Source organism: Pelophylax lessonae, assembly GCF_965119305.1.
Source record: "Pelophylax lessonae genome assembly, chromosome: 5".
Classification (NCBI taxonomy): Eukaryota; Metazoa; Chordata; class Amphibia; order Anura; family Ranidae; genus Pelophylax; species Pelophylax lessonae.
Genome location: NC_138772.1, coordinates 80945320 through 80971038, shown reverse-complemented (window position 1 = coordinate 80971038; position 25719 = coordinate 80945320). Strand labels below are relative to the sequence as shown.

At 41.6% G+C, this 25719-nt stretch overlaps 1 protein-coding gene across 2 annotated transcripts in view; it reads left to right on the top strand.

Moving 5' to 3' along the window:
• Positions 1-22161, top strand: part of MKX (mohawk homeobox) — a 189116-nt gene extending 166955 nt beyond the window's left edge. The window contains exons 6-7 of one of the 2 annotated variants that reach the window (XM_082257470.1): positions 17792-17825; positions 21307-22161. In XM_082257470.1, the coding sequence (XP_082113596.1) occupies positions 17792-17825; positions 21307-21496 (224 nt within the window). In that variant the 3' untranslated portion in view covers positions 21497-22161. The remainder of the gene's footprint in view (positions 1-17791; positions 17826-21306) is intronic. The other variant, XM_082257471.1, reaches the window with a different exon arrangement.
• The last annotated feature ends 3558 nt before the right edge of the window (positions 22162-25719 follow it).

Sequence of the window (25719 nt, the reverse complement as noted above, 5' to 3'; positions counted from 1 at the left end):
AATCAAACTAAGTCCGAGGCCCTGGCGGTGGCAATTTCACCCGCTCTCTCTGCTCTCCTCGGGCAGATTTCCCCTTTAAGTGGGGATCGACCCATATTCGCTATCTGGGGATTTCCCTGCCGCTCTCACCGGACCGAGCCTTTGACTGCAACTTCCCATCCTTATTGACACGAATCAAGAAAGATCTCGATGACTGGCACGGGGGGCGATTTTCGTGGTTCGGGCGTTGCAATATCGTAAAAATGAACGTGATGCCCCGCCTATTATATATGTTCCAGGCGGTCCCGGTGACCGTCCCGGTCTCCTTCCTCCGGAAGGTTAATCGAGTGTTCCGGGAGTTTCTGTGGCGCAGGGGCTCCCCGAGGCTGGCGTTGCGTGTTCTGCGCATGCCTAAATTGAGCGGTGGCATGGCTCTGCCGGATGCAGTCGCCTATTATGAGGCATGTCACTTGTCCCGTATTTTGGACTGGTATCGCCATGGCCCCCTGAAGCAGTGGGTACAATTGGAGCGGAGCTCGGTGGGGACCCCACCCGAGGCCTCTCTGTGGACTCCCTCGGCTGTCCAGAGGGAACTTTCAGACCACCCGACTATTGGCCCTACCTTGCGGGTGGGGAGGCGACTGTGCCACGGGGGCTCATTGGCTGCCCTGCCGTCCCCCCTTCTCCAGGTGGTTGACAGCCCTGATTTTCTTCCGGGGGTGGACCAGCCGGGATTCAGGTCTCTGAGGGATGCGGGACATGGTCAGGCCCGCCACTTTGTGCGGGACGGGTCCTGGATCACTAGGTCTCGCCTTCACTCGGACGCCACCTTCTCCGAGCTGAACTTCTGGCAACAGGTCCAACTCTCGCATTTTTTGCAGTCCCTACCAGCGGCTCCCCTGTTTGCCAGACGTCTCACCTACTTTGAGGAACTTTGCTCTGTTCCGTCTCCTTTACGTCACACTATTTCCCTCATGTACAAGACTTTGGTCACTCCTGAGGCGTCATTCCGATGTTCCTACGTTGCACGTTGGGAGCGGGATCTTGATCTGTCCTTCACTGATCAACAGGTGGAACGCATACTGTTTTTCACATACAAAACTTCGATCTGCTCTCGCTACCAGGAGGTAGGATATAAATGTCTGACCAGGTGGCACTATACCCCGGCGCGGTTGAGTCGGATGTTCCCGACCAGTGTTGACACTTGTTGGAGGTGCGGGAAGGAGCGAGGGACGTACCTCCATATTTTCTGGTCATGTGAACGGGTACAGCCATTCTGGACATCGGTACGCCTCATTGCCCAAAAATTCACAGACCACCCTCTGACACTTGACCCTGCGCTTTTCCTGCTCCACCATCACGAGTTCCCGAGGGCGTCGTATCGGAAATCCATCTTGCCGTTATTGTTCACGGCAGTGAAGAGTTGCATCCCCCCCCTTTGGAAGCAGACCCAGCCCCCGACCGTGGCCATGTGGCTGAATAAGTCAAATGCATTAATGAACTAGAAGATCTGATGGCGACGAAGAGGGGAACCAGAGAGAAATTTACGAAACGCTGGTTCTACTGGCACGAGTTTACATTCTCTGCGGAATACCGTGATTTGTTGCTTTAAATGCTCTGTAATTGTGGGTGCTGGTGGGCCGCGCGGTCCCCCGTCCCCCCTCCCCCCTTATCTTTCTCCCTTACCCCTCTTTTTTCTTCTCATTTCTCTTTCTCCTTGCTGTCCCTCCTATACCCCTTTTTTTTTATTATTCTGTCTGGCTTACACTTGCAGGCATATTTCTCTGCTTATCTGTCAAGATCCACATCTTGCTCCCAGACGGACGTACTGGTGTCGATCCCCCCCTGCCCCTGAGGGGTCCTTGCGGGACCGTTGGGGGACGGCCCCCCGCGCGCCTGATGCCGGCCATGTTTTGGATGCCGGTGGTGGCGGGGGTCTGCCCCGCGATGGCCCTTGGGCTCCTGACTTTACACTTGGTACCATATTTTCTTATGTGCTGGGTTCTACGGGGTCGTAATGCTTCTGTTTCAGTATCAGGGGCTATACGCCCCCATGTTCCACTATGTTATTATCCTGTTATTCCATGCTGTCTGAATGGGCCGAGAGCTCTGTTTCCTACTTTTACATTGTTACTGCTTACTGTGTTTATCTGGTGGCTTGTAATGTGCCTTATTTTTTGTTTCAATAAACGAATTTACAAAAAAAAAAAAAAAATCGAATCGATATTGTGCAAAAATAGTCCATATAAATATATATGTGGGTGATACTTCAGTGCAAAATCCGCAAAACACAAAGTGCTCTGTGCTTCTCTATGCCCCTTACAGGTGAGCCTCTCACCTCATTATCTGACCCCTGTTTCACCAGCGGGTCAGATTAAGCAGTTCCCCAATGGGGATAATTCCAATCAGGTGTAGATCTCTTGCTCTAATTAATCCCTCAGATCCCTCTCATAGAAAACAATAATGATCCACATATAAGGCAGAAAGAAAAATGTAGTGCTCTCCGTAGATTCAGAATCATCGTACAGTTTATTAAAATTATATGTACTCACAAGACAGGCACAAACAGCGGTACGAACGACAGGCATCCGATAGCTATCAAGGCCACAGTCTGAAATGGACAAACCGGCTCCGCGTTACGTCGGCAATGTCTTCTACAGTAGGTATAGAGCCATAGACGATCAGTGCACGAATATATAGGCTGCATAACCAGAAGCCTCCTCCCACCTATCAGTAACCATTAAGGAATCAGCTGGAACAATCGCAGGGCCAGACGACACTGCCCAATGATGTTCCACTAGAGTGATTTGCAAAAGATTGAGACAGTAAGTGCCTACCACACTACTGCGAAGCTGGAACCAGCGCAATTCTAGTACGGGTTCCCGCATCGCATCGCCCCCCTAAGGCAGATCGGTTTGTAGATCGCAGTGCGAACTGTGAATTCGGACAGGAATCAGATGCATGGGTGTGAACACCCATGTGATCTGATTGCAGTGCAGGAAAGAAAAGGTTCCTGCCCCTTTTTCATACGAGTCCAACGCGAGTTCAGCCATTCAACTGTATGGCTACATTCGTATTGCACAGACATTGCATGTGATCTGCACAGCAATGCGGTGCGAATCACATGCGATGTCTGTGTTCGCAATAGTGTGAACCCAGGCTAAATCAGATAGTTTTTATTGAGCACTTTTTTCAATTTACAACAAAACTTAAGGGCTGCAAATTCTATTAAACAACTTTTGATAAATGATTCCTGTAGAGAGTAGTGCTGGGAGCACACCATTATAAACATGTATATTTGGGGTGTTTAAGTAGTTGTAAATCCCTTACCGGAGGACATATAGTTTGCTAAAACACTGTTATTAAAACGGAGTTCCGGCCACATTTTACACTTCCCATCATGCATAACTTTTTTATATGCTAAAAACGATTTGGCTGTTTTTTTTTTTTTTCCGTTTCTTTCCCTTATTTTTGCTGAAAAATCTCTTCACTTCCTCCTTATTGCGCCACGGCCGCCTACGTAATTTCCTGCTTTGCATTTGCTCCTGGGAGATCTGTGTCATCAATCCCAGGAGTCAATGGGCATTGCCGGCTCATAGCAATCTGTGGGACTCACTGGGATGCACTGCGCATGCGTGAGAAGGGGAGGTGCATGCTGGGTAGCCTAAAACAGGCAATGGCTGAGCAAGTAACATAATGGCTGGATCACCAAGTCTTAAATTACAGAAAACTGTAGGTTTTAAAAATATTAAAAAATACTTTTAACCACTTCTGGACTGGAAGGATTTGCCCCCTTAATGACCAGGCCATTTTTTTGCGATAAGGCCCCTTGCGTTAAACTGACAATTGTGGTGACATGTGACGCTGTACCGAAATAAAATTGATGTCCTTTTTTTTTACCACAAATAGAGCTTTCTTTTGGTGGTATTTGATCACCTCTGCATTTTTATTTTTTGCGCTATAAACAAAAAAATAAAGCGACAATTCTGAAAAAAAAAGAAAAAACAATATTTTTCACATTCTGCTATATAACATTCCCAATAAAAAAATGTATACATCAATTTTCTGCTAATGTTTCCTTATAAAAATAATACATTAAAGGAAAATAAATAAATCTAACTGACCAAAATTTTTATTGTTTACCTTTAAGTTTTGTACATTAGAAACTGTCTGGTGACCTTTGCATTACAGATCAGAAAATTAGCCTGTGTGTCAGAATATATTGTCCCTTGTATATCCTGCATTTACTAAATTCTCAGAATCTATTGGAAATGTTGCATTTAAATATAAAGAAAAAATTGTGACCGGGCAGTGCTCAATCACCCTTAAAAAACAAACAAAAAAAATTAATTATACATGATCAAATTTGTGTCCACATATGTGCTAATTCATAATAATTATCAAATCACAAGAAAAAAATCCAATAAAAATATAAGTTCTAGAGCAAAAAGTGCTAGAGCAAGTGTTATCACAAATTCATACAATATATAAAGTGTCCAGTGCAATAGTGCATGTGGTCATAATTTTTTTCTATAGATTTTTGAGAACATGATCTGCTTTTAGTGACTGCAGCTAGAAAGATAAAAAGTTTTTATGTTTTTGGTTTGTGATTTTTCACGTGGCACAGACTAATTTGGTGATTTAAATATGTTTAAATATTTACTTATTTTATATTCAATATTAATATTAATAATATTAAAATATTAATATATTTAATTTAATATGTTTAAATATTTAAGTATTTAATATTTAAATATGTTTAAACATTTAAATATGTTAGTTCAGATTGAAAAGTGGTACTACATTCTGGTTTTATAAAAATCTATTCTATTACAGTATACCCCTAACTCAAAAAAGTGCCTGCTATTGCTCTCAGCCTCCTCCATATGTCAAAATTCTTTTAATTTTTCTGATGTGATTCCATTTCTGATTAGAAGGTGACTACATTTATCAGTAGCGTCACTATGGGGGGTGCGGGGGGGCGGTCCGCACCGGGTGACACCCGCCAGAGGGGTGACACCAGCCCGGGATGTCTCCCCAGCTGCCTCCAGACTACACTTTTCACTGTAGTGTATGTACGGAGTACACTGAACTAAAGCCGCCCCTCCTCCTTAAGCTGTGATGTTTACTTCCTGTGTACACAGAGGAGGAGGGGGGAGGAGGAGGGGTGAGGAGGCACACCAGGCTGCTGATTATGGCATTCTCTGTCAGGATAGAAGAAGCTACCGTTAGTAGGACAAGGTAAATTGCAGGTAACCCTTGCACTGCTGGCACATTATAACTGGAAGGATTGTTCATGTTCTTTTTAACTTCAAGAAAATTGAACTTCAACAGTATTTTATGTTTTAGGAGAGTGCTGCTGTAATATACCATGTACTATGTGTCCAGTCTCTTGTAAACTACAGAAGCATGCTCCCAGTCTCCATTATCCCCTGTACTATAATGTATGTGGAAAAGTGCACTGATAAATGTATGTGAGCTGCAACCAAAGATCCAATAGGAATAAATAGTGATGAAAAAAGTCTGGTGCACTAAATGGTTACCATCATGAACAAGTGTTATGTGATACCAAAACTGGACCTTATTAAACAATTGTGATGATTACAAAAAATAAAATACAGAGTGAATAAATATTCCTTGAAAGAATATTACTTAACAGCCGGTTCACATTTGTGCAAGTGCGGCGCTCGCATGTAATATCGGAGCGCACTGCTCCTTCATTATATGCAATCGGCTGTGCGGTGCGAATTCAGCTATACACTTTGTATGGCTAAATTCGCACTGCACCCGCAGTAAAATCGCACAGGACCCTTTTTTTGAGCCGCATCAGGATCGGATCGCACAGCGGTTCACACTTGTGCGATCCGATCCTGTGCAAACTGTAAGATCGCACTGCGATATGCGATCAAACTGGGGGTGTCGTTAAGATTACATTGACACCCCCAGCGTATCGCATATGGCAGTGTGAACTGCCAAGGGTGCGTTTGTGATGCGGGAACAGGCTGTGAATTCGCAGCCTTCCCGCATCGCATAAGTGTGAACCAAGGATAAAACAAAATTATGCAATTGTCACACACAATAATAAGTCCAAATGTGAAAAGTGCAATAAATCCCAAAATAAAGTCCAATTAAAATCCACAGGTGCTGAATGTTGGGAGGTGAAATAGTGGTGAACTGGTATTCAGAAGTGACGACAATCGTGATACAAAGTGAAGGTTTCCCACCACCTCACAGATTTGCTTCTTACCAGAATTGGGTTGGTAAAGGGCAGATAGCAGAAAAATCGGTTCAAAGGGGAACCTCTGTGATGAAACCGAGAGTGAGTGCTGTGCTGAGAATCACACCTATATATAAAAGGGCTGCTTACCAGATCCCAATTATTTCAGGCTATTGGTTATTATGCAGACTCTCTGGAGGTCATATGTAAAGAGGGACTCCTGGCGCTCCTGGCATATAGCTCAATCCGAGGTCCTTTTACTTCTTGATGTAGGATCAGTGGGAGGAGCCACTTCGCCTGGTGGGGAAGTCGGTATTTGAATTACCTGCGGTAGACGGAGATCTGATACATAGGAGACAATGAGAAGTGTAGGTAGTTGGAAGTTGACCGTCATATCTTAATCCTGTCCATGTGCAGAGAGGTAAGTGGCATTCCCACCCCTTGCATTTGGACCGATTTTTCTGCTATCTGCCCTTTACCAACCCAATTCTGGTAAGAAGCAAATCTGTGAGGTGGTGGGAAACCTTCACATCCCATTTGTATCACGATTGTCATCATTTTTCACATTTGGACTTTTTTATTGTGTGTGACAATTGCATAATTTTGTTTTAAGTAATATTCTTTCAAGGAATATTTATTCACTCTGTATTTCATTTTTTGTAATCATCACAATTGTTTAATAAGGTCAAGTTTTGGTATCACATAACACTTGTTCATGATGGTAACAATTTAGCGCACCAGACTTTTTTTCAACCCCTGTACTATGTCCGCAGTCTTCCGACAACCCCTGTACTATGTCCGCAGTCTTCCGACAACCCCTGTACTATGTCTGCAGTCTTCCGACAACCCCTGTACTATGTCCGCAGTCTTCCGACAACCCCTGTACTATGTCCGCAGTCTTCCGACAACCCCTGTACTATGTCCGCAGTCTTCCGACAACCCCTGTACTATGTCCGCAGTCTTCCGACAACCCCTGTACTATGTCCGCAGTCTTCCAACAACCCCTGTACTATGTCTGCAGTCTCTGATCATCTCCTGTATTATTTCCACATTCTCTGACCATCTCCTGTACTATGTCTGCAGTGTCTGACATCTCTTGTATAATGTCTGCAGTCTCTGACCATCTCCTGTATCATGTCCACAGTCTCAGACAGTCTCTTGTATCATGTCCACAGTCTCAGACAGTCTCTTGTATCATGTCCACAGTCTCAGACAGTCTCTTGTATCATGTCCACAGTCTCAGACAGTCTCTTGCATCATGTCCACAGTCTCAGACAGTCTCTTGTATAATGTCCACAGTCATTGACAGTCTCTTGTATCATGTCCAAAGTCTCTGACAGTCTCTTGTATAATGTCTGCAGTCTCTGACCATCTCCTGTATCATGTCCACAGTCTCAGACAGTCTCTTGTATCATGTCCACAGTCTCAGACAGTCTCTTGTATCATGTCCACAGTCTCAGACAGTCTCTTGTATCATGTCCACAGTCTCAGACAGTCTCTTGTATCGTGTCCACAGTCTCAGACAGTCTCTTGTATCATGTCCACAGTCTCAGACAGTCTCTTGTATCATGTCCACAGTCTCAGACAGTCTCTTGTATAATGTCCACAGTCATTGACAGTCTCTTGTATCATGTCCACAGTCTCAGACAGTCTCTTGTATCATGTCCACAGTCTCAGACAGTCTCTTGTATCATGTCCACAGTCTCAGACAGTCTCTTGTATCATGTCCACGGTCATTTACAGTCTCTTGTATCATGTCCACAGTCTCAGACAGTCTTTTGTATCATGTCCACAGTCTCAGACAGTCTCTTGTATCATGTCCACAGTCTCAGACAGTCTCTTGTATCATGTCCACAGTCTCAGACAGTCTTTTGTATCATGTCCACAGTCTCAGACAGTCTCTTGTATCATGTCCACAGTCTCAGACAGTCTCTTGTATCATGTCCACAGTCTCAGACAGTCTCTTGTATAATGTCCACAGTCATTGACAGTCTCTTGTATCATGTCCACAGTCTCTGACAGTCTCTTGTATAATGTCTGCAGTCTCTGACCATCTCCTGTATCATGTCCACAGTCTCAGACAGTCTCTTGTATCATGTCCACAGTCTCAGACAGTCTCTTGTATCATGTCCACAGTCTCAGACAGTCTCTTGTATCATGTCCACAGTCTCAGACAGTCTCTTGTATCATGTCCACGGTCATTTACAGTCTCTTGTATCATGTCCACAGTCTCTGACAGTCTCTTGTATAATGTCCACAGTCATTGACAGTCTCTTGTATCATGTCCGCAGTCTCTTGTATCATGTCTGCAGTCTCTGACCATATCTTGTATCATGTCTGCAGTCTCTGACCATCTCTTGTATCATGTCTGTAGTCTCTGACCACCTCCTGTATTATTTCCACAGTCTCTGACCATCTCTTGTATGTGGGAGGAATTTTGCCCTTTCCTTACCCCTACACACCCCTGTCTCCTGCACTCTTTGTTTTGTACTCCTGATTATTTTTTTTTTATACATTACACACTCCTGAGCCCTGCGTTCTGTGCATTATGTACTCCTGGACAATGCTCTCTGTGTGTATCATGTACTCCTAAACCTGGCACTGGCTACAGCCTTCTGTGCATTACATTCATCTAAATCTTGAACCCATTGCATTACACACCCTGGACCCCTGCAGCCTGCGCTATGTATCCTAAACCCGTCACTGGCTGCAGCACTCCCCAACCCCTGTGCTCTGCTTTACACACTCCCGCACTATATACACAATACTGTACATTATATACTTCTCACCAAAGTCTTCATTGTCTCAATAGTTGCTGGTTGCTATGCAGTCCCTGACTATTTTATTGAATTTATTCTTTAAGGTAGGCTCAGACAAAACAATCAAAGCATATTTTATAGGTACAAGGAAGCCTGGGTTTTGTTTAAACATATCCCTTTAGCTCCTCCCACAATTTACAGCGACCTAGCATGCCGCAGAACTTTTCACTCCTCCAGTGTCCCTCATTCTGAAGTTCAAAGTAGGGAGGTATGATTAAGCAGTGACAACAGGCTCTTTTCCTCGCTCAGTCCACCAGAGAACAGGTAGCGAGCTGCGAGCTGTCAGTTTATCTTCCCCACTTCCCCCCCTCTTTTCTCCTGTCAGCAGTGCAGGAGAAGAGAGAGCGGCTCTCATCTGATTGCCGCCTAGCTTACTGCCCAGTCTTTTTCCCTTCCAATTGGCCACCGCTCAGGGCCAATCAGAAGAGACTAGGGGGGCATCATGGGACATGTAGTCCCGGAAGATTGGCGGCCCCATTTGTAGTCCACAGGGAGCAGACCATAGCCCCCAGCATGCACTCTGCTACGGGGAGAGATTGAGGACTGGGAACCTGGGAAAAAGCTGAGGGAGGGAGTGCTACACCATAAAGAGAGGACTGTGCTGGGGGGAAGTCAGAAAGAGCCACACTGCCCAGCACCACCAGAGAGAGAAAGACTTTGTCATTGCCAGGGTACAGACGGGCTACATTACTGACCAAAGTCAGCCTGGTCAACCCAGAGGGAGCGAATGTATAACCAGAGGGATCACTGCTGCATTTTTGCTGGTTCTGGCAGGATGGCCTGTCAGCCATTATCCGTTACTGCTCCTAGGAACTGAGCCATTAGGAAGTGCCTAACCTGCTATCCTCTAGGCCTTAATGACCGTCGCAACCTGCTACAAAAAACTCCCAACGCTGAGCTGCTGCCTGGCCCGAATATAGGGGGGGGGGGGTGACACCATGTTTTACCGCACCAGGTGACACCAACCCTAGTGACGCCACTGCATTTATTCTCCTACAAGGAATCTCACAACATGGTGCTCTTGGGTTTTCTTTGACAATGTCAAACATAGTGCATGTACAAACATAACAACGCAGTATGTGTTAGTTTGCTTTTCTATATTTGAAATTATTTATATGCCATCATGCAGACTCTATTCTGTTTACTTTCTCAGCATTAGTGGGAGCTGATGAAGGCATCGATAGCAACTGGAACTTCTTTCGTTTTGTGCCTGGAAACGGTTGTGTGATGGTGTGGTTCTATCCCCATCCCAATCCTTCCCTGTTCTTTTATCAGAGAATGGAGAACAGGGAGGGGCCACATTATTTTGTACATTAATGTGCTTTGCCCCTTTATTCAAATGTAGGGATGGTTGTGGAAAGCCTATGACCTTTTAGATGTGTAGCTAGTGGAGCTCAAAACAGAGAGGTCATACAGAATCCCAGGTCCTGTTGTCATACCTTATAGTTCATATTCCTATCGCACACCTTCCTGGTTTGTAGGCACTTGTGTACAGGGTGCTGAAGCGATCACCAGCTGGCCACTGGATCGGTTACAAGTAAATACATATTCACCAGCACACCAAGGATCTTGCAAAAGCAGTCCAAAAACTTTATTCCAGAGAAGATCACATAAAAAAAATTAGTGCAACGTTTCTGAGCCACGCAGGACCCCTTTGTCAGGCATGTCACATGCTTGACGAAGGGGTTCTGTGCGGCTCCGAAACGTTGCACTAATTTTTTTGATGTGATCTTCTCTGGAATAAAGTTTTTGGACTGCTTTTGCAAGATCCTTGGTGTGCTGGCGAATATGTATCTACCTGTTGTCATACCTGCCCAACAGCTGGAAACCCTATTAAGAAACACAAAAACGTTAGGCTGCCATACATGGCTTGAATTTTAGCAGATCCATGCTGAATCACCTAAAATTTGAGTTGTGGGTGCCGCCCAGCTTGACAGAAGTTTATTGTTCGATCAATTTTTGTCAAAGGAACCAGGTGGAAAATTGTTGACCGAATAGTGACTGCATCCAGTCAGATGCAACAAATGTTTGAGTATTCTGATAGCCGCAGATACGATAGTGGCAATAGCATGGACAGATTCTGTTAGATTTCTTTCCTTCAGCCCTTATATTTCCAGTTGCCATGTAGCTAATTGCCCAATTTAGTAGAATAAACTTGAATAAATTAGGTTACGTGTGTGGATCAGCAGAAGTTAGGTTACGTGTGGATCAGCAGAAGTTAGGTTACGTGTGGATCAGCAGAGTTGAAAAAATGAGCCTGTACACAGCCAATACAATGCTACCATTCTCATTTACCTGGCATTTACTTGGCATCAGGACTTTTTTCTCAAAAAACAGGAGCAGGTACTCCCCTTCAGAGTCACCCCTTGTCTCCACCATCTTCCCCTCCAAGCACCATCCCTTGGTTCGGTTCCATCCACTTCCAACCTCCCAGTACCTCCCCTTTTAGAGAATACAGAACAAAGTATTATTTTGGGGTGCTAAATAATGTGTATGGAATTTGTTAATGATAACAAGAAAAACAGTGTAATAGATAACCTGCAGCTAGCAAAAATAGACCCCCCCCCCAGCAATAATAGATCCCCCAGCAACAATAGCAAATAACAAATAACCTCCAGTGCATTTGCCTGCAGAAAAGTCAGAGTGAAGAAACTAGAAGTCCTTATCTGCATACTTGTTCTGGGTCAGTGACTGAATTATTTAAGCAAGGGGGGTCAGCATGAGAGACAGTGAGCATTTCCAAAAGAAGACATCAGTAATATCAGCCCCCGTGTTTCTCTTGTGATGGGTCTCATTTAGAGTTCAAATCTAACTTATTTATTTTATTTATTTATTTTAGGTACTTATATAGCGCGGTCAATTTACGCAGCGCTTTACTTATATAGCGCCATCAATTTACATATACATTGTACATTCACATCAGTCCCTACCCTCAAGGAGCTTACAATCTAAGGTCCCTAACTCACATTCATACACACACATAGTAGGGTCAATTTAGACTGGATTAACAGTTAACCTACTATCATGTCTTTGGAGTGTGGAAGGAAACCGGAGTACCTGCAAGAAACCCACGCAGGCACAGGGAGAACATGCAAACTCCTTATGTGTAAACTGTAATAGTTATTAAGATTCTAGCAAGCTAAGATTTGTGTCAGGGGTGCTTGCTCAGTGCACAGACATTCATATGCATCCGATATGGATAATTGTTTGCTGATTCATCTGGAAATAAAATGCTCAGTGGTCATATCATAAAACATATGCTTAGCTGCCGTCTAATGTCCATCTTAACAAATTTTGAAGACTTGAGGTTTTCTTCCTCATAGTAGTAGTCACAGATCTCTCCCTCTCGTGAGAACCTGCAATTTGGTGAGTGTAGGGGTATTTGAGAAAAAAGGTGTTAGTGCTGAGGGTGTAAATGAAATGTCCTGAGATGTATGGAAAAGACAGCATCAGATTCATGGGTCAGAAGAAAACATCTCGTGAAAACCTTCTTGCAAAAAAAAAAAAAACCTTTGTGGGCTTGGCACGTGGCGTACATCAACATGATTTTACTGTAAAAGTTTATAGGACTTTCTGCACATAGCTCAAAGTGTGGGGGATTTTGCAAGTTTACTGAAGCAGCTTTTTTTGTCCAGAGCTCATAAAGAACTTTCTGACCTCTGAAAAGACGCGCCGCTATGCCGACTGCGATAATGTTCAGCTTATTGCCTTATTTTATTCCCCCATTACATTCTGTTTTATTAAAAACAGCCTTATGTGTGGTTTTCATTAATCGGTTACTATTTCAGTTTGTTTTATAAGAGGCATGCTGTGAAAATATGACCATTTTTAACTCACACAATGAAATCTCCACATTGCGTTGAAAAAGACAGGGGGTTTTCATTGGCGTAGTGTGTATTTTGGAATACATGTACTGGCTATGTTATCATAGCCAGAAAACATACATAAGAACATCAGAGAACATAGATAACATAGAATGTACATGGACTACTTCGATTTTGCATTAATAGAGTCATCTCAGTTTTTATTTAGGAGTTGCATTGTAAGGTAAAGGCAGTGGCTGTACCACAGACATAGTAGTTCACAAAGCCCATCATTGGTTGGGAGGGTAGGAAGCAAGTGTGGTCTCTCCCCACCCCTGCTCCTTGCCTATGACCTTCTCCAGCAGATATGCTCAGGCAGTGCCTGCACTAACCACTAACTGTCTTATAATTATATTGGGTCAAGCTTCTGTCTTCTGCCAATGTGTCTTAATGAATATGTACCGTGGTATAAGAGTAGGGTGGCTGGACCTCCTATTAGTGCTACAGGAATGGCGGTCATATTGGTCTACTTGTGATGTTTATTAAGTGGAGCTCCTGGGGAGTTTTTTTAACCACTTAAGCCCCGGAAGATTTTACCCCCTTCCTGACCAGGGGGTTTTTTGCGATTTTTTACTGCGTGACTTTAACAGACAATTGCACGGTCGTGCGACGCTGTACCTAAATGAATTTCACGTCCTTTTTTCCCCACAAACAGAGCTTTCTTTTGGTGGTATTTGATCACCTGTGCGATTTTTTGATCATGCGCTATAAACAAAAAAAAGCGTAAATTTTGCAAAAATAACAATATTTTTCACATTTTTTTATATGAAATTCCCAAAATAAAATGTAAAAATCAAAATTTTTTAACATTTTCGGCCAATTTGTTTTATGCTACATATGTTTGGTAAAAAAAATCGCAAAAAGCGTATTTTGATTGGTTTGCGCAAAAGTTATCGCGTTTACTAACAAAGGGAAAGATTTTTGTCATTTTTGGTGGTTTTTTTTGGTGTTTTTTTTTTTAACGAGTAATGGCGGCGATCTGCGATTTTTTTTGCGGGACTGCGACATTGCGGCGTACAGATCGGACCCTTGACTGACATTTTTGACACTTTTGGGGTTACCAGTGACATTACTGCAGTAAGCAGTGCTCTACATATGCACTGTTACTGTAAAAATGACACTGGCAGGGAAGGGGGTTAACTGTATTGGAGAGGGAGGGGTTAAGTGTGTCCTAGGGGTGTGCTTCTAACTGTGATGGGACATGGCTACTACTGTAAAAACAGAGATCAACGGTCCTACATAGTAGAACTGTCTGATCTCCATTTTTACACAGGGGAGAATGACAGGCGGCTTGTTTACATAAATCTTTCCTGTGCTTAGTAAACGTCATATCTTTTGCGCAAACCAATCAAAATACGCTTATTGCGATTTTTTTTACCAAAAAGATGTAGCAGAAAACAAATTGGTCTAAAATGTTAAAAAATTTTGATTTTTAAATTTTTTTGGGAATGTTATATATCAGAATGTGAAAAATATTGTTTTTTTTTTTTTTCAAAATTGTCGCTCTTTTTTTCAAAAAATTAAAAATCACACACGGGATCAAATACCCCCAAAAGAAAGCTCTATTTGTGGAAAAAAAAGGACATAAATTTAATCTGGGTACAGCATCGCACGACCGCGCAATTGTCCGTTAAAGTAACGCAGTCCTGAATCGCAAAATATAGCCTGGTCAGGAAGGGGGTAAAATCTTCCAGTCTTAAAGTGGATAAAAATACGCTCATTGAGAATTGTTTTATTAAAGACATGTAGCTAAATACATTTTGGCCTAAATATATTACAAAAATTGAATATATTGGATATTTATTAACAGTCAAAGTAGAAAATGTAAATTTTTCGCAAAATTCTCCTCTTTTTTTTATTAATATTGCAAAAAATAAAAAGCGCAGAGGTGATCAAATACCACCAAAAGAAAGCTCTGTTTGTGGGGAAAAAAGGACGTACATTTTGTTTGGGTACAGCATTACATGACCGCGCAATTGTCAGTTAAAGTCGCGCAGTGCCGAGTTGAAAGAAGTGGCCTGGTCATTGAGCAGCAAAATTTTCCAGGGCTAAAGTGGTTAAAGGAGAATTGTACAAAAAAAAAATGATTGATTAAACCCACTAATGCTTTTTTACCACTTCTATTAACTTACACTGGTTTTTTACATTTACAAATGCAGAAATTTAGAAATTGGATGAAAGGTTTAGCACTGGGAAACATTTTTGAAAGATAAGTAGTGCATTTAATATGCAACTATATAGATCAGACCAAAATGAGGGAGAAATGAGGAGGAAAGAGAGACAGAGGGACTTTGTTCCAAATCAGGGACAGTCCCTCGAAATCAGGGACAGTTGACAAAAATGCATTATAGAGGGATATGCTTTGTTCATATTTCATGTCTGAGGTTTACAACCATTTTTAGAATGTTTATAGACATCATCTATCATGCTTCCCCCACTTCGTGCTTCTTTCCATGTTCAGGGTTTGTTGTTGATAGGTCTCAGAAGAGTACTGGGTAGTGAGGTGACCTTATGCTAGGTGGTGCACCGGCCGGTGGAGGGTTTTTAGTGTATTATCACAGGACAGCTGGAACAACATGCATGACTGAAGTCTGATGCCACCACTTTACAGCAACTAGATCTCCAATACATGATGGCCAATATTTTAACAACGTACACAAAGCTTTGCCCTTTCTTACTAATCTCCACCTGTTTCCTCCAGTTTATACGGACTGGAGCTGAAAGTTAAGTGCAAGAAAAGGTTGACCGCACTCCAGTCTTCAGAGAAATGCAAGCTTTATTTATTAAAATCCAAATGATACAAACACTACAGACCCAAGACACAGGATGACAGCACACATGGTAACGCGTTTCATGCAGGATGCGCTTCGTCAAAGTTTTAACTAAGCGCATCCTGCTGTCATCCTGTGTCCTGGGTCTGTGATGTTTGTACCATTTGGATTTTAATGAAAAAAGCTTGATGGTGGGGACTATCACTGTGGATGAGACACACCGGGAGTGACCCATAGACCCATATTGATATGGAGCCACAGTAGGAGTGTTCAGAGGGAGACAACTTGGATATCAGAGATACCGGTGGTTGTTCCCATACCTGACCTGTAATAATTTACATCTGGTAAGAGTTTCATCCTCACTATTTTACGAGGTGAAAGATTCGGTTGTGGGAAGATTTCTTGCTGCACTACACCAGCCCTTGCAAGTTATAAAGTGTATGCTATCTTGTTAGCTGGTAAGGGTACCATCACCATTCCCACTTTTCACATGGTGTTGTGGACGGCACAAGTCTGTGGACCATTATTACACTTTTTCATTTGCACTTTATCATCAAGAAATTTCATGTACACGTGTGGACTCTTGGGACTTGAATATTATATGTGTGTTTTCACACACACAGTGCACCTTTGTTGTGAATTTTATGTACTTACTTTATATTTTATTCCTTTATTTTTTTTAAATAATTTCTGACCTTTGAAGTTTTTTTGGAGTATCACTTTTCAATTTTTATCACATTTTTGATGATTTTGATTATATATACTATCAAGCGCACTCATACATCCTTTTCTATACACTCACTCCACGCAGTTTGGGGTTTCGGTTGCTGCTGATAGGACGCTCCCTAGTTTGCGCACCTTCATTTTTTCTAATGAAAAAAGCTTGCATTTCTCTGAAGACTGGAGTGCGGTCAACCTTTTCTTGCACTTATCTGGAGTTCTCAGGTCACGGACTGGACCGGTACCCACTCATTCTGAGCAGGGATTACTTGGGGTCACTTGGAGCGGTATCTGCTTTTGCACTTTCAGTTGGAGCTGAAAGTTGTACCTCCAACTTGGCACATCAGAAGTGGCCTAATGGACCTGGAATCACGCTCTAGCATTCTGTTGCGTGTTAATACATGTTCTCTTTGTATTGCTTCCTTTATTTGAAATCCCTGGTGTTCCTGCCAGTCCCTCTGCTTTCCTATTAAAAACTGACTACACTAGATATAAGAGCACAGCGTGGTCAGTTCTCTAGCTATGCTGGAAACTCAGTGTGCTCTCCTCCAAGGATCAGACTTTTCCTGATAAGCCCCCCACTGTACATCCATTCACTGGGAAGATTAGTGTGCTGCTGATGTTCCTCCCCCAGCTCTTATGCGATTGAGAACAGAGGGAATGTGATCACTTATAAGAAAGGGTGAAAGGGTATTTATAATGTATTTTTATATCTATGCAAAAATGTTTTGCCTTTCATTTCAATTTTAAGCTGAAAGGGTTGTTTTACAAGTTGATCCTTTACAATCACTTTAAATCATGCTAAAACACTGTCTTCTTTTTATAATACTGCAGTATGCAGCCAGCCTCGCTGCTTATAACAGTTCATGCATTTTAATACTCATTACAAGTGTACTGGTAGGGTTGCCTGGCATTAGTGCATGGATCTTATATATTGATAGCCTAACTGAATTTCAGTTAAAATCAGCTAAATACAGTAAAAAACAAAAAAAACAGTGCACAAACACTTACAGTTTATAATAGAAAGCAGCCACAACCTGAGGAGAAAGGCCTGTTCATGGCATGCTGCAAAGAAGTACCCTTGCCTTGTGTGGAAGCAGTGGTCTCTCTGCAGAGGTCTGCCACTACAGAGCCAGAGTTAGAGTTTTTCAAAGAGAAGGAAGCTTGTGCTTTGCTGACTGAACAACTCTAGCTGTGACTTAGCAGAGGGCATGTCTAACCTCAACACCTTCTCTGCAATATGCTGACATGTGGAAAGCTTTTCTACTCAGGCTGTGACTGCTTTCCTTAAAAAAAAAAAAAAATGTTTTTATGTACTTGGAATATATTTAGCTGATTGAGCCTGAAAGTTTGGTTGGGTTTTAACTTTATTCCTATACAGCTGACAAAATTGACTGACTTTGTATCTCTGCTTTGTTTCAGATACTGTGGAATCAGGACCAAGTAAGTGCCAAAGGTGAGTGTGGTGGATTGAAGTGGGATTGTGTGTGGTCTCTACTTTTTATGTTATGTACAGGAGGACAGAAGTCAGTAGTAAGCATTTAAAGGGGTAAGCTTCAACGTGTTGTGGTCTTCCATTGGACTTCTATGAATTCTACATATGGTAAGGTGGCATTGAAGTTGTAGATCATCTCTGGGCTTAGTTCCTGGGTCTGCACACCTGTTGTGCCCACTTCTATTTGATTTTTTCTGTATTGATGAGCACAGCAGGGTTTTGCTGAATACAGAGCTGGGTGGGGGGAATCCAAAACTCCCAGGTGGATAGAAAGAGAGTTATGTCTGGGAGATCTTGCTGCTGTAGTATCCAAGAGATATAACAAATGAGAACGTGGCTTAGCCTCCTGGGCTTAGTTTCTGCTTAAAATACCACCTAGGCTGGACTGATTTTTTAAAGTATACCCTTTTTCCAGGAAATAATCATTTTAAAACAACCTATTTAACAAAATTAAAATACTTGTTTAAATAAACACAGTTCTTCTGGGAAGTTTTAGTCTAATTTTTGTTTATTTTCTCTGAATGTGCCAGTTATATCTACCATCCAAAAACATACTGGAAGTTTTACTGGAAGGGTGTTATATTTGTGTGACATGCACAATGGACTTTAGATCATAATTTCCCTTGGAGCTGGAACCAGTGTAAATGGTTCAGAATTTTTTATATTGTGCTGCAGAATATGGAGGCATGATATCACTATATATATATAGTGAGGGAAAAAAGTATTTGATCCCCTGCTGATTTTGTACCTTTGCTCACTGACAAAGGAATGATCGGTCTATAATTTTAATGGTAGGTTTATTATAACAGTGAGAGACAAAATAACAACAAAAATATCTAGAAAACACATTTCAAAAAAATTATAAATTGGTTTGCATTTTAGTGAGTGAAATAATTATTTGATCCCCTATCAATCAGAAAGATTTCTTGCTCCCAGGTGTCTTCTATACAGGTAACGAGCTGATATTAGGAGAACTCTCTTAACCTTCTAGGCGGTAATCCCGAGCGTGACTCGGGGTTGATTTTTCATTGCAGGATCGGTAACCCCGAGTCACGCTTGGGGTGGATTGCAGAGAGCGTAGCGGTGTTCTCTTACCTTATCCTGGCGATCCAGTGATGATCTCTCATTGCTGAGATCGCCAGCCGAGAGTCCCGCCGCTCCTCCGTCCCTCCGTCGGTCTGATCACTTCCTAGTTCCATTCCCTGCAGCAGCAATGCTGCATGGGAGCGGAACTAGGGAGGGAAATTAAAAAAAAAAAAAAAAAACGTTGCACAAAACACAAAACACATTTTATATTATATATATATATATGCACACACACATATATATATAAAATGATATTATTGATTCAATTATAATTAATGCGTTATATATTATATATATATATATATATATATATATATATATATATATATATACACACATATATCTATATATAATATATAATGCATGAATTATAATCTAATCAATAATATAATTTTATTATATATATTATATATTAAATAATAAAATAATATTATTGATTCGATTATAATTCATGCGTTTGTGTTTCAAATTTATCACATCTGGGATGTCTACTAGAGTCTTGTTTTGGTCAGGTTTAAGTCAGTAATTACTAAGAATTGTAGGCCTATAATACATAACGCCAAATTTCCATGAAAACAATTGTACCGCTTTTGGTATGTAATTCCTGACATAATCATACCGCCAGGGAGGTTAATGTGAGTGCTCCTAATCTCAGCTTGCTACCTGTATAAAAGACACCTGTCCATAGAAGCAATCAATCAGATTCCAATCTCTCCACCATGGCCAAGACCAAAGAGCTGTCCAAGGATGTCAGGGACAAGATTGTAGACCTATACAAGGCTGGAATAGGCTACGAGACCAACACCAAGCAGCTTGGTGAGAGGGTGACAACAGTAGGTACAATTATTGAAAGAAACACAAAATAACTGTCAGTCTCCCTTGGTCTGGGGTTCCAAATACGATCTCACCTCGTGGAGCTTCAATGATCATGAGAACAGTGAGGAATCAGCCCAGAACTACACAGGAGAATCTTGTCAATGATCTCAAGGCAGCTGGGACCATAGTCACCAAGAAAACAATTGGTAACACACTATGGTGCGAAGGACTGAAATCCTTCCGCACCCACAAGGTCCCCCTGCTCAAGAAAGCACATGTACAGGCTCATCTGAAGTTTGCTAATCACCATTTGAATGATTCAGAGGAGAACTGGGTGAAAGTGTTGTGGTCAGATGAAACCAAAATTGAGCTCTTTGGCATCAACTCGCTGTGTTTGAAAGAGGAAGAGGAATGCTGCCTATGACCTCAAGAACACCATCCCCACCGTCAAACATGGAGGTGGAAACATTATGCTTTGGGGATGTTTTTCTGCTAAGGGAACAGGACAACTTCACCGCATCAACGGGACAATGAACAGGGCCATGTACCATCAAACCTCCTTCCCTCAGCCAGGGCATTGAAAATGGGTCATGGATGGGTATTTCAGGATGACAATGACCCAAAACACACGGCCAAGGCAACAAAGGAGTGGCTCAAGAAGCACATTAGGGTCCTGGAGTGGACCAGACAGTCTCCAGGCCCTAATCCCATAGAAAATATGTGGAGGTAGCTACAGGTTTGAGTTACCAAACGACAGCCTCGAAACCTTAATGACCTAAAGAGGGGATGTGGACTTGGGAAGGAGTGGGACAAAACTCCTCCTGAGCTGTGTGCAAACCTAGTGGCCAACTACAAGAAACGTCTGACCTCTGTTATTGCCAACAAGGGTTTCTCCACCAAGTACTAAGTAATGTTTTGCGAAGGAGTCAAATACGTATTTCACTCATTAAAATGCAAATAAATGTATAACTTTTTTTAAATGCATTTTTCTGGATTTTATGTCTCTCACTGTGAAAATAAACCTACCATTAAAATTATAGACTGATCATTTATTTGTCAGTGGGCAAACATACAAAATCAGCAGGGAATCAAATCCTTTTTCCTTCACTGTATAAATAAACAAATATGGACTGCTTTTGCTGCAAATATGAACTGTAAAATTTCTACCTGACTCATGCAGTACTTTGTTTCCACCACTAGGTGTCCTTAGTCTGCTGAGTTGAATGTTGGCATTCCACCCACTTCTTATGAGCCCAGTTTGTCATGGACCCATCCCCAGAGGTGGCGCAGTCATGCAATCTTTGTTTAGAATAGTATTGTACAATTCTCACATGTTAAAAACAAGAGTCATTCAGTGCAGAAGTAGTTATGTAATGTAAAGGTGTGAATGTATATTGTATATACTTTTTCCATGCAAGGTGGGGGGGGGGGGGGCATGGTTAAAAAAAGAAATTAAATTTGCTTTAAGCTCTGCTTGTGACCATCCTGTACATTTGCCATAACTTCTTTGACACAATTGTGTTTCTTTCACTTAATCTAGTGCAGTTAATAAAAGAGGAGCCAGCAAGGATGAGACCTACTGGCGAGAAATCAACGCAGCGATGGCTCTCACAAACCTCGCACAAGGAAAGGACAAGCTTCAGGGGACAACCAGCTGCATTATCCAGAAATCCTCACACATATCAGAAGTCAAGACTGTCAAAGTGCCACTAATTCAGCAATATCAATGACTCTGGCTTGTCTGCACACCAAGAACTGAATACTCTGGGCTGGTCACTGCTACTAGCATGTTTTGCCTTAGAACTGTATTGGACTGTTCTGACCAGCCGTACAAGACTTGGACAGCAAGATCTAATGGACATGTACATTTTATTGTCTTACTTCAAAAATCAAAATACTAACTTATTTTATGCCATAAATATTCCGCTTTGAAGTAAAATTGTTTGCCTTGCTATTACCATATGTGCCTTGCAGAAATAAGCTAGAACGTGGGCATAATGTAACATATTTATGCCTTAAATTATGAATGCCATAATGCTTCGTCTTCTTGTATTTAATCTTGGACTTCTTGCCGTCAGGTTAAAGTAAAAACTACCTGAATGCAAAGTGAATTATCTTCATTCGTTGCAAAAAAAAAAGGAAAGGTGCACAGCATTGTTTTTATAAAGTCTGGGGTGTCTAAATGACCAGCGTTAAAATACAAAGCACTTGAACATGGACTGAAGATGATAAAATAGCTTTATTCCAGAAGCCTTTCTTAATGAATCAGGAGAATATAATAAAACCAAAAGCAGTTTGTTACATTGTGAATTTTTATGTTGTTGGTGTTTTATATTACAAAACCACAACCATACTGGTAAGCATGGCTGCTGTGTACATAGCCCGGTGCATGATGTCTTCCACACCTACTCCTCCATATGTAGGTGTGATTCATGAAAGTTGTTTTTTTTTTTTTTTTTTTTGGAGTTACACAGTGTGGTGTGAACAAAAAAAGTGTACCATGAGATCACAACACACAAAAAAATGCATGAAGGTACAGTACTGGTCTGAAAACTCCTTTGCAAAGGAAGAGCCTGTCCCCATGTCTTCCCAAGTTATTGATGTTCACTTGTGAAATGGATGGATGGCATCTTCCTGATAAAACTCTACATTCATCCGCTGGATGTATGCTTTCTGGGTAAAGTTGACTACACATAGAATAAAGTGATTGCACAATCCTTGTACAATGTCATTAACAGCAATCAACAACTATGCAGTTTGTGGGTCTTCTTAAACAATCAACGTTACCTACGTTAATCTACTCAAGAATGTTTTTTTTTTCCATATTAGCCTAGATTTTGTCAAACCTACAATTGTATCTTACTTTTTCTAAATGTTTTTTAATTATTGCAGTAAGGGTCCTTTCACACAAACAATCCGATCAGATCCGCCTGGCAGTTTTTCAGGCGGACCTGATCGGATGCTCCATGCATCTCTATGGGGCAGCGGGTGTCAGCGGAGAGATCTCCGCTGCTATCTGCTTCCAATCCTATCTGTGAAATCCGGATGGACGGAAACCCTATTTTCCATCCGTCTGGCGGATCGGATGGGATCCGATGAGAACGGACAGGCGGTCCATTCTCATCTGATCTCCCCATAGAGGAGAGCAGGGATCTGACAGTTCCATCTCCGCACACAGAGCGGAGACGTAGCTGTCATCCGCCTGCTCAGCGGGGATCGGCGGATCGATCCCCGCTGAGCAGAATGGACTCCGTCGGCGGATGCAGACCGTGTGAAAGGACCCTAACTCTGCACTCAGTAAAAAAGAATCAAATAAATAACTGTAAAACTACAAATATAAAAGGGGGAGGTAATAAAGCAGATGAAAAAAAAAATTGATCTTACACTTCCCCTTTATATAAAAAATTAAATAAAAAATCCCAAAAAAACAGCAATATGTTTTAAAGTCAGCATCACAATACACATTAAAACCAAAATGGGGAGCAATATTACATAGTTTTATATATATATATATGTCCAATCAACATGTGTCTAGTGCAAGACTTCTTGGGCAAATCAACTCTTCAAATGGGCCAAATCCAGTGCATCACCGCCATGGGTTAAAAGCTTCTTGCCAGAGGTATATGACCCCTTACCAGACCTTTTATTCGCTTGATAATGTCATTTTGCTCATTGTTTTAGATTTAGTGTTTATTATAATATTGGCTGAAAAGCATATTTTTGTTTTTGTGGGATTGATATTTAAATTTTTCCATCTAATTTTTTTTTTTTTTTTTTTTACCATCAGACTATGGCAGACATTTTTTAATGTGGCAGAGTTATGGTGACCTTTTTTATATACTGCTGTTAGGAGTATGGTTCTTTTCATACAGGACATGAGGACAGTGACGAATGAATTGTTCCATCCAAAATCGCAGATTTCTAATGAATCAGGCCAATCCAGTTTAGGTTTATAACATCATTATAACATCAAAAGGAAGTGTGGGGGTTGGGGGGGCTGCCTTACAATGACCAGTGCCTGCTTTACCCAAATATAAAAAAATCTCACATTTTTTGACCAGAGGTGTGTGTGTGGCTCCCCAAGTGAGCTAGCACTATTTTACTATATGCAAGGCCAGCCTTTCTCAACCTTTTCAACACAGAGGAACCCTTGAAATAAATTTCTGGTCTCAGGAAACCCCTACTAAATATTAAAAATCTACAACTCTTGACACATTAGGAAGAATGCTCCCTTCTCTTGTCTTAATTGGGAAGAATGTCCCCCTTACAGATAGCTAAAAGAAACAATGGTGTCATTGGGAACTTTTCGGAGAGGCAGAAATTGTCCATTGCTCAAGGAACCCCTAGCAACCTCAGGAGGAACCCTAGGGTTCCACGGACCCCTGGTTGAGAAATCTTGTGCTAAGCAGACTGCAAATGTACCTCTATCGCCTCCGAAAAGGCATGGCACCACGTCATCTTCATCATCTCACCTTCTCTATAATTGCATAAATTCCCATACAGCACGCTCAGACAGCTTAGTCCTGAACAGCCTGTTAATATTACCACAAGGAAAAATTCACATTGACTACAAAGTCAATATATAACAAACTGGATGAAAGGAGATCTACAATGAAAATAAATTGTGGAGCTGTTTATTTGTATTCTGTGCACATAATCAAAATGTTCTGAGACAGAACACAAATCTTTTCCAATATATAACAAGTTGTTTACTGAACTGGATCAGGACATGATCCCTTCTACACGATCCAGAATATGTTCTGTACAATAGCCATCGGCTGCCAGATCGCCAGCTGCTACAGTAACTGAGAATTGGTGCTGTTCACATCTTGATGAGCATTTTTCTTTTCTTTCTCCACTAAAAAGGGACATCTGCTTTTTAGCTATTAAAAACATATTTATGGTCCTGTCCCTCTAAAGTAGAAATTAAATATTTTGGTAAAAAAATGCTGTTATACGGTAAATATGTAAATAAATCAAGAAATATTCTGATGTACCTCTTCTGGAGTGTTTCTATTCAACAATGTTTATTGGGGGATATTACAAGGTTACCTTTAGGCTACATAGACACATAGCCCATCATAGAAAACACTGGGGATGATTTACTAAAACTGGAGAGTGCAAAATCTGGTGCAGCTGTGCAAGGTAGTCAATCAGCTTCTAAGGCCCCTTTCACACATACGGTCCGTTTGTCCATATTTCATCTATCTGTTGACGGATGAAAAACGGACATCAATGTATCTCTATGTAAAAACGGATGACAACAGATGATCATCAGTTAACATCCGTTTTCATCCGCTTCCGTCAATGTCCGTTTTTTTGAACGGATGAATGCCCTATTTTTCATCCGTCAAAAAAACGGATCGGATGAAAAACGGATGACAACGGATGAAAAACGGATGACAACTGACGAAAAACGGATGACAACTGATGAAAAATGGATGAAGAACCGGATGAAAAACTGATACATTTTGACGTGACTGAACTGATGAACTGAATGGACCGTATGTGTGAAAGGGGCCTAACTTCAGCTTGTTCAATTAAGCTATGACAAAAAAAAAAAAAACTGGAAGCTGATTGGTTTCTATGCACAGCTGCACCAGATTGCGCATTTCAGTTTTAGTAAATCCACCCCGGTGTGTTATATATTGAGTTCCTGTGGCCCCCTTATTAGTGTTGTTGCCCTTCTCTGGATTCTCTCCAGTTCAAGGACATCCTTCCTGAAAATTAGATACCAAAAGTGGACTTCATATTCAAGATGTGGCTGAACCAGAGTTTTGTATAGTAGTATAATTACAGCAGAGCTGCATCAGATTTTGCACTCTCTAGTTTTTGTAAATCAACCCCATTGAGTCTTCTGGAATGTTAATCTGTGTCACATTTCCTTTTTACCTGACTAGCCAGTTTATAAAAGAAGTCTCTGACACTACATTTGAGATTCCGTACTTGTGTG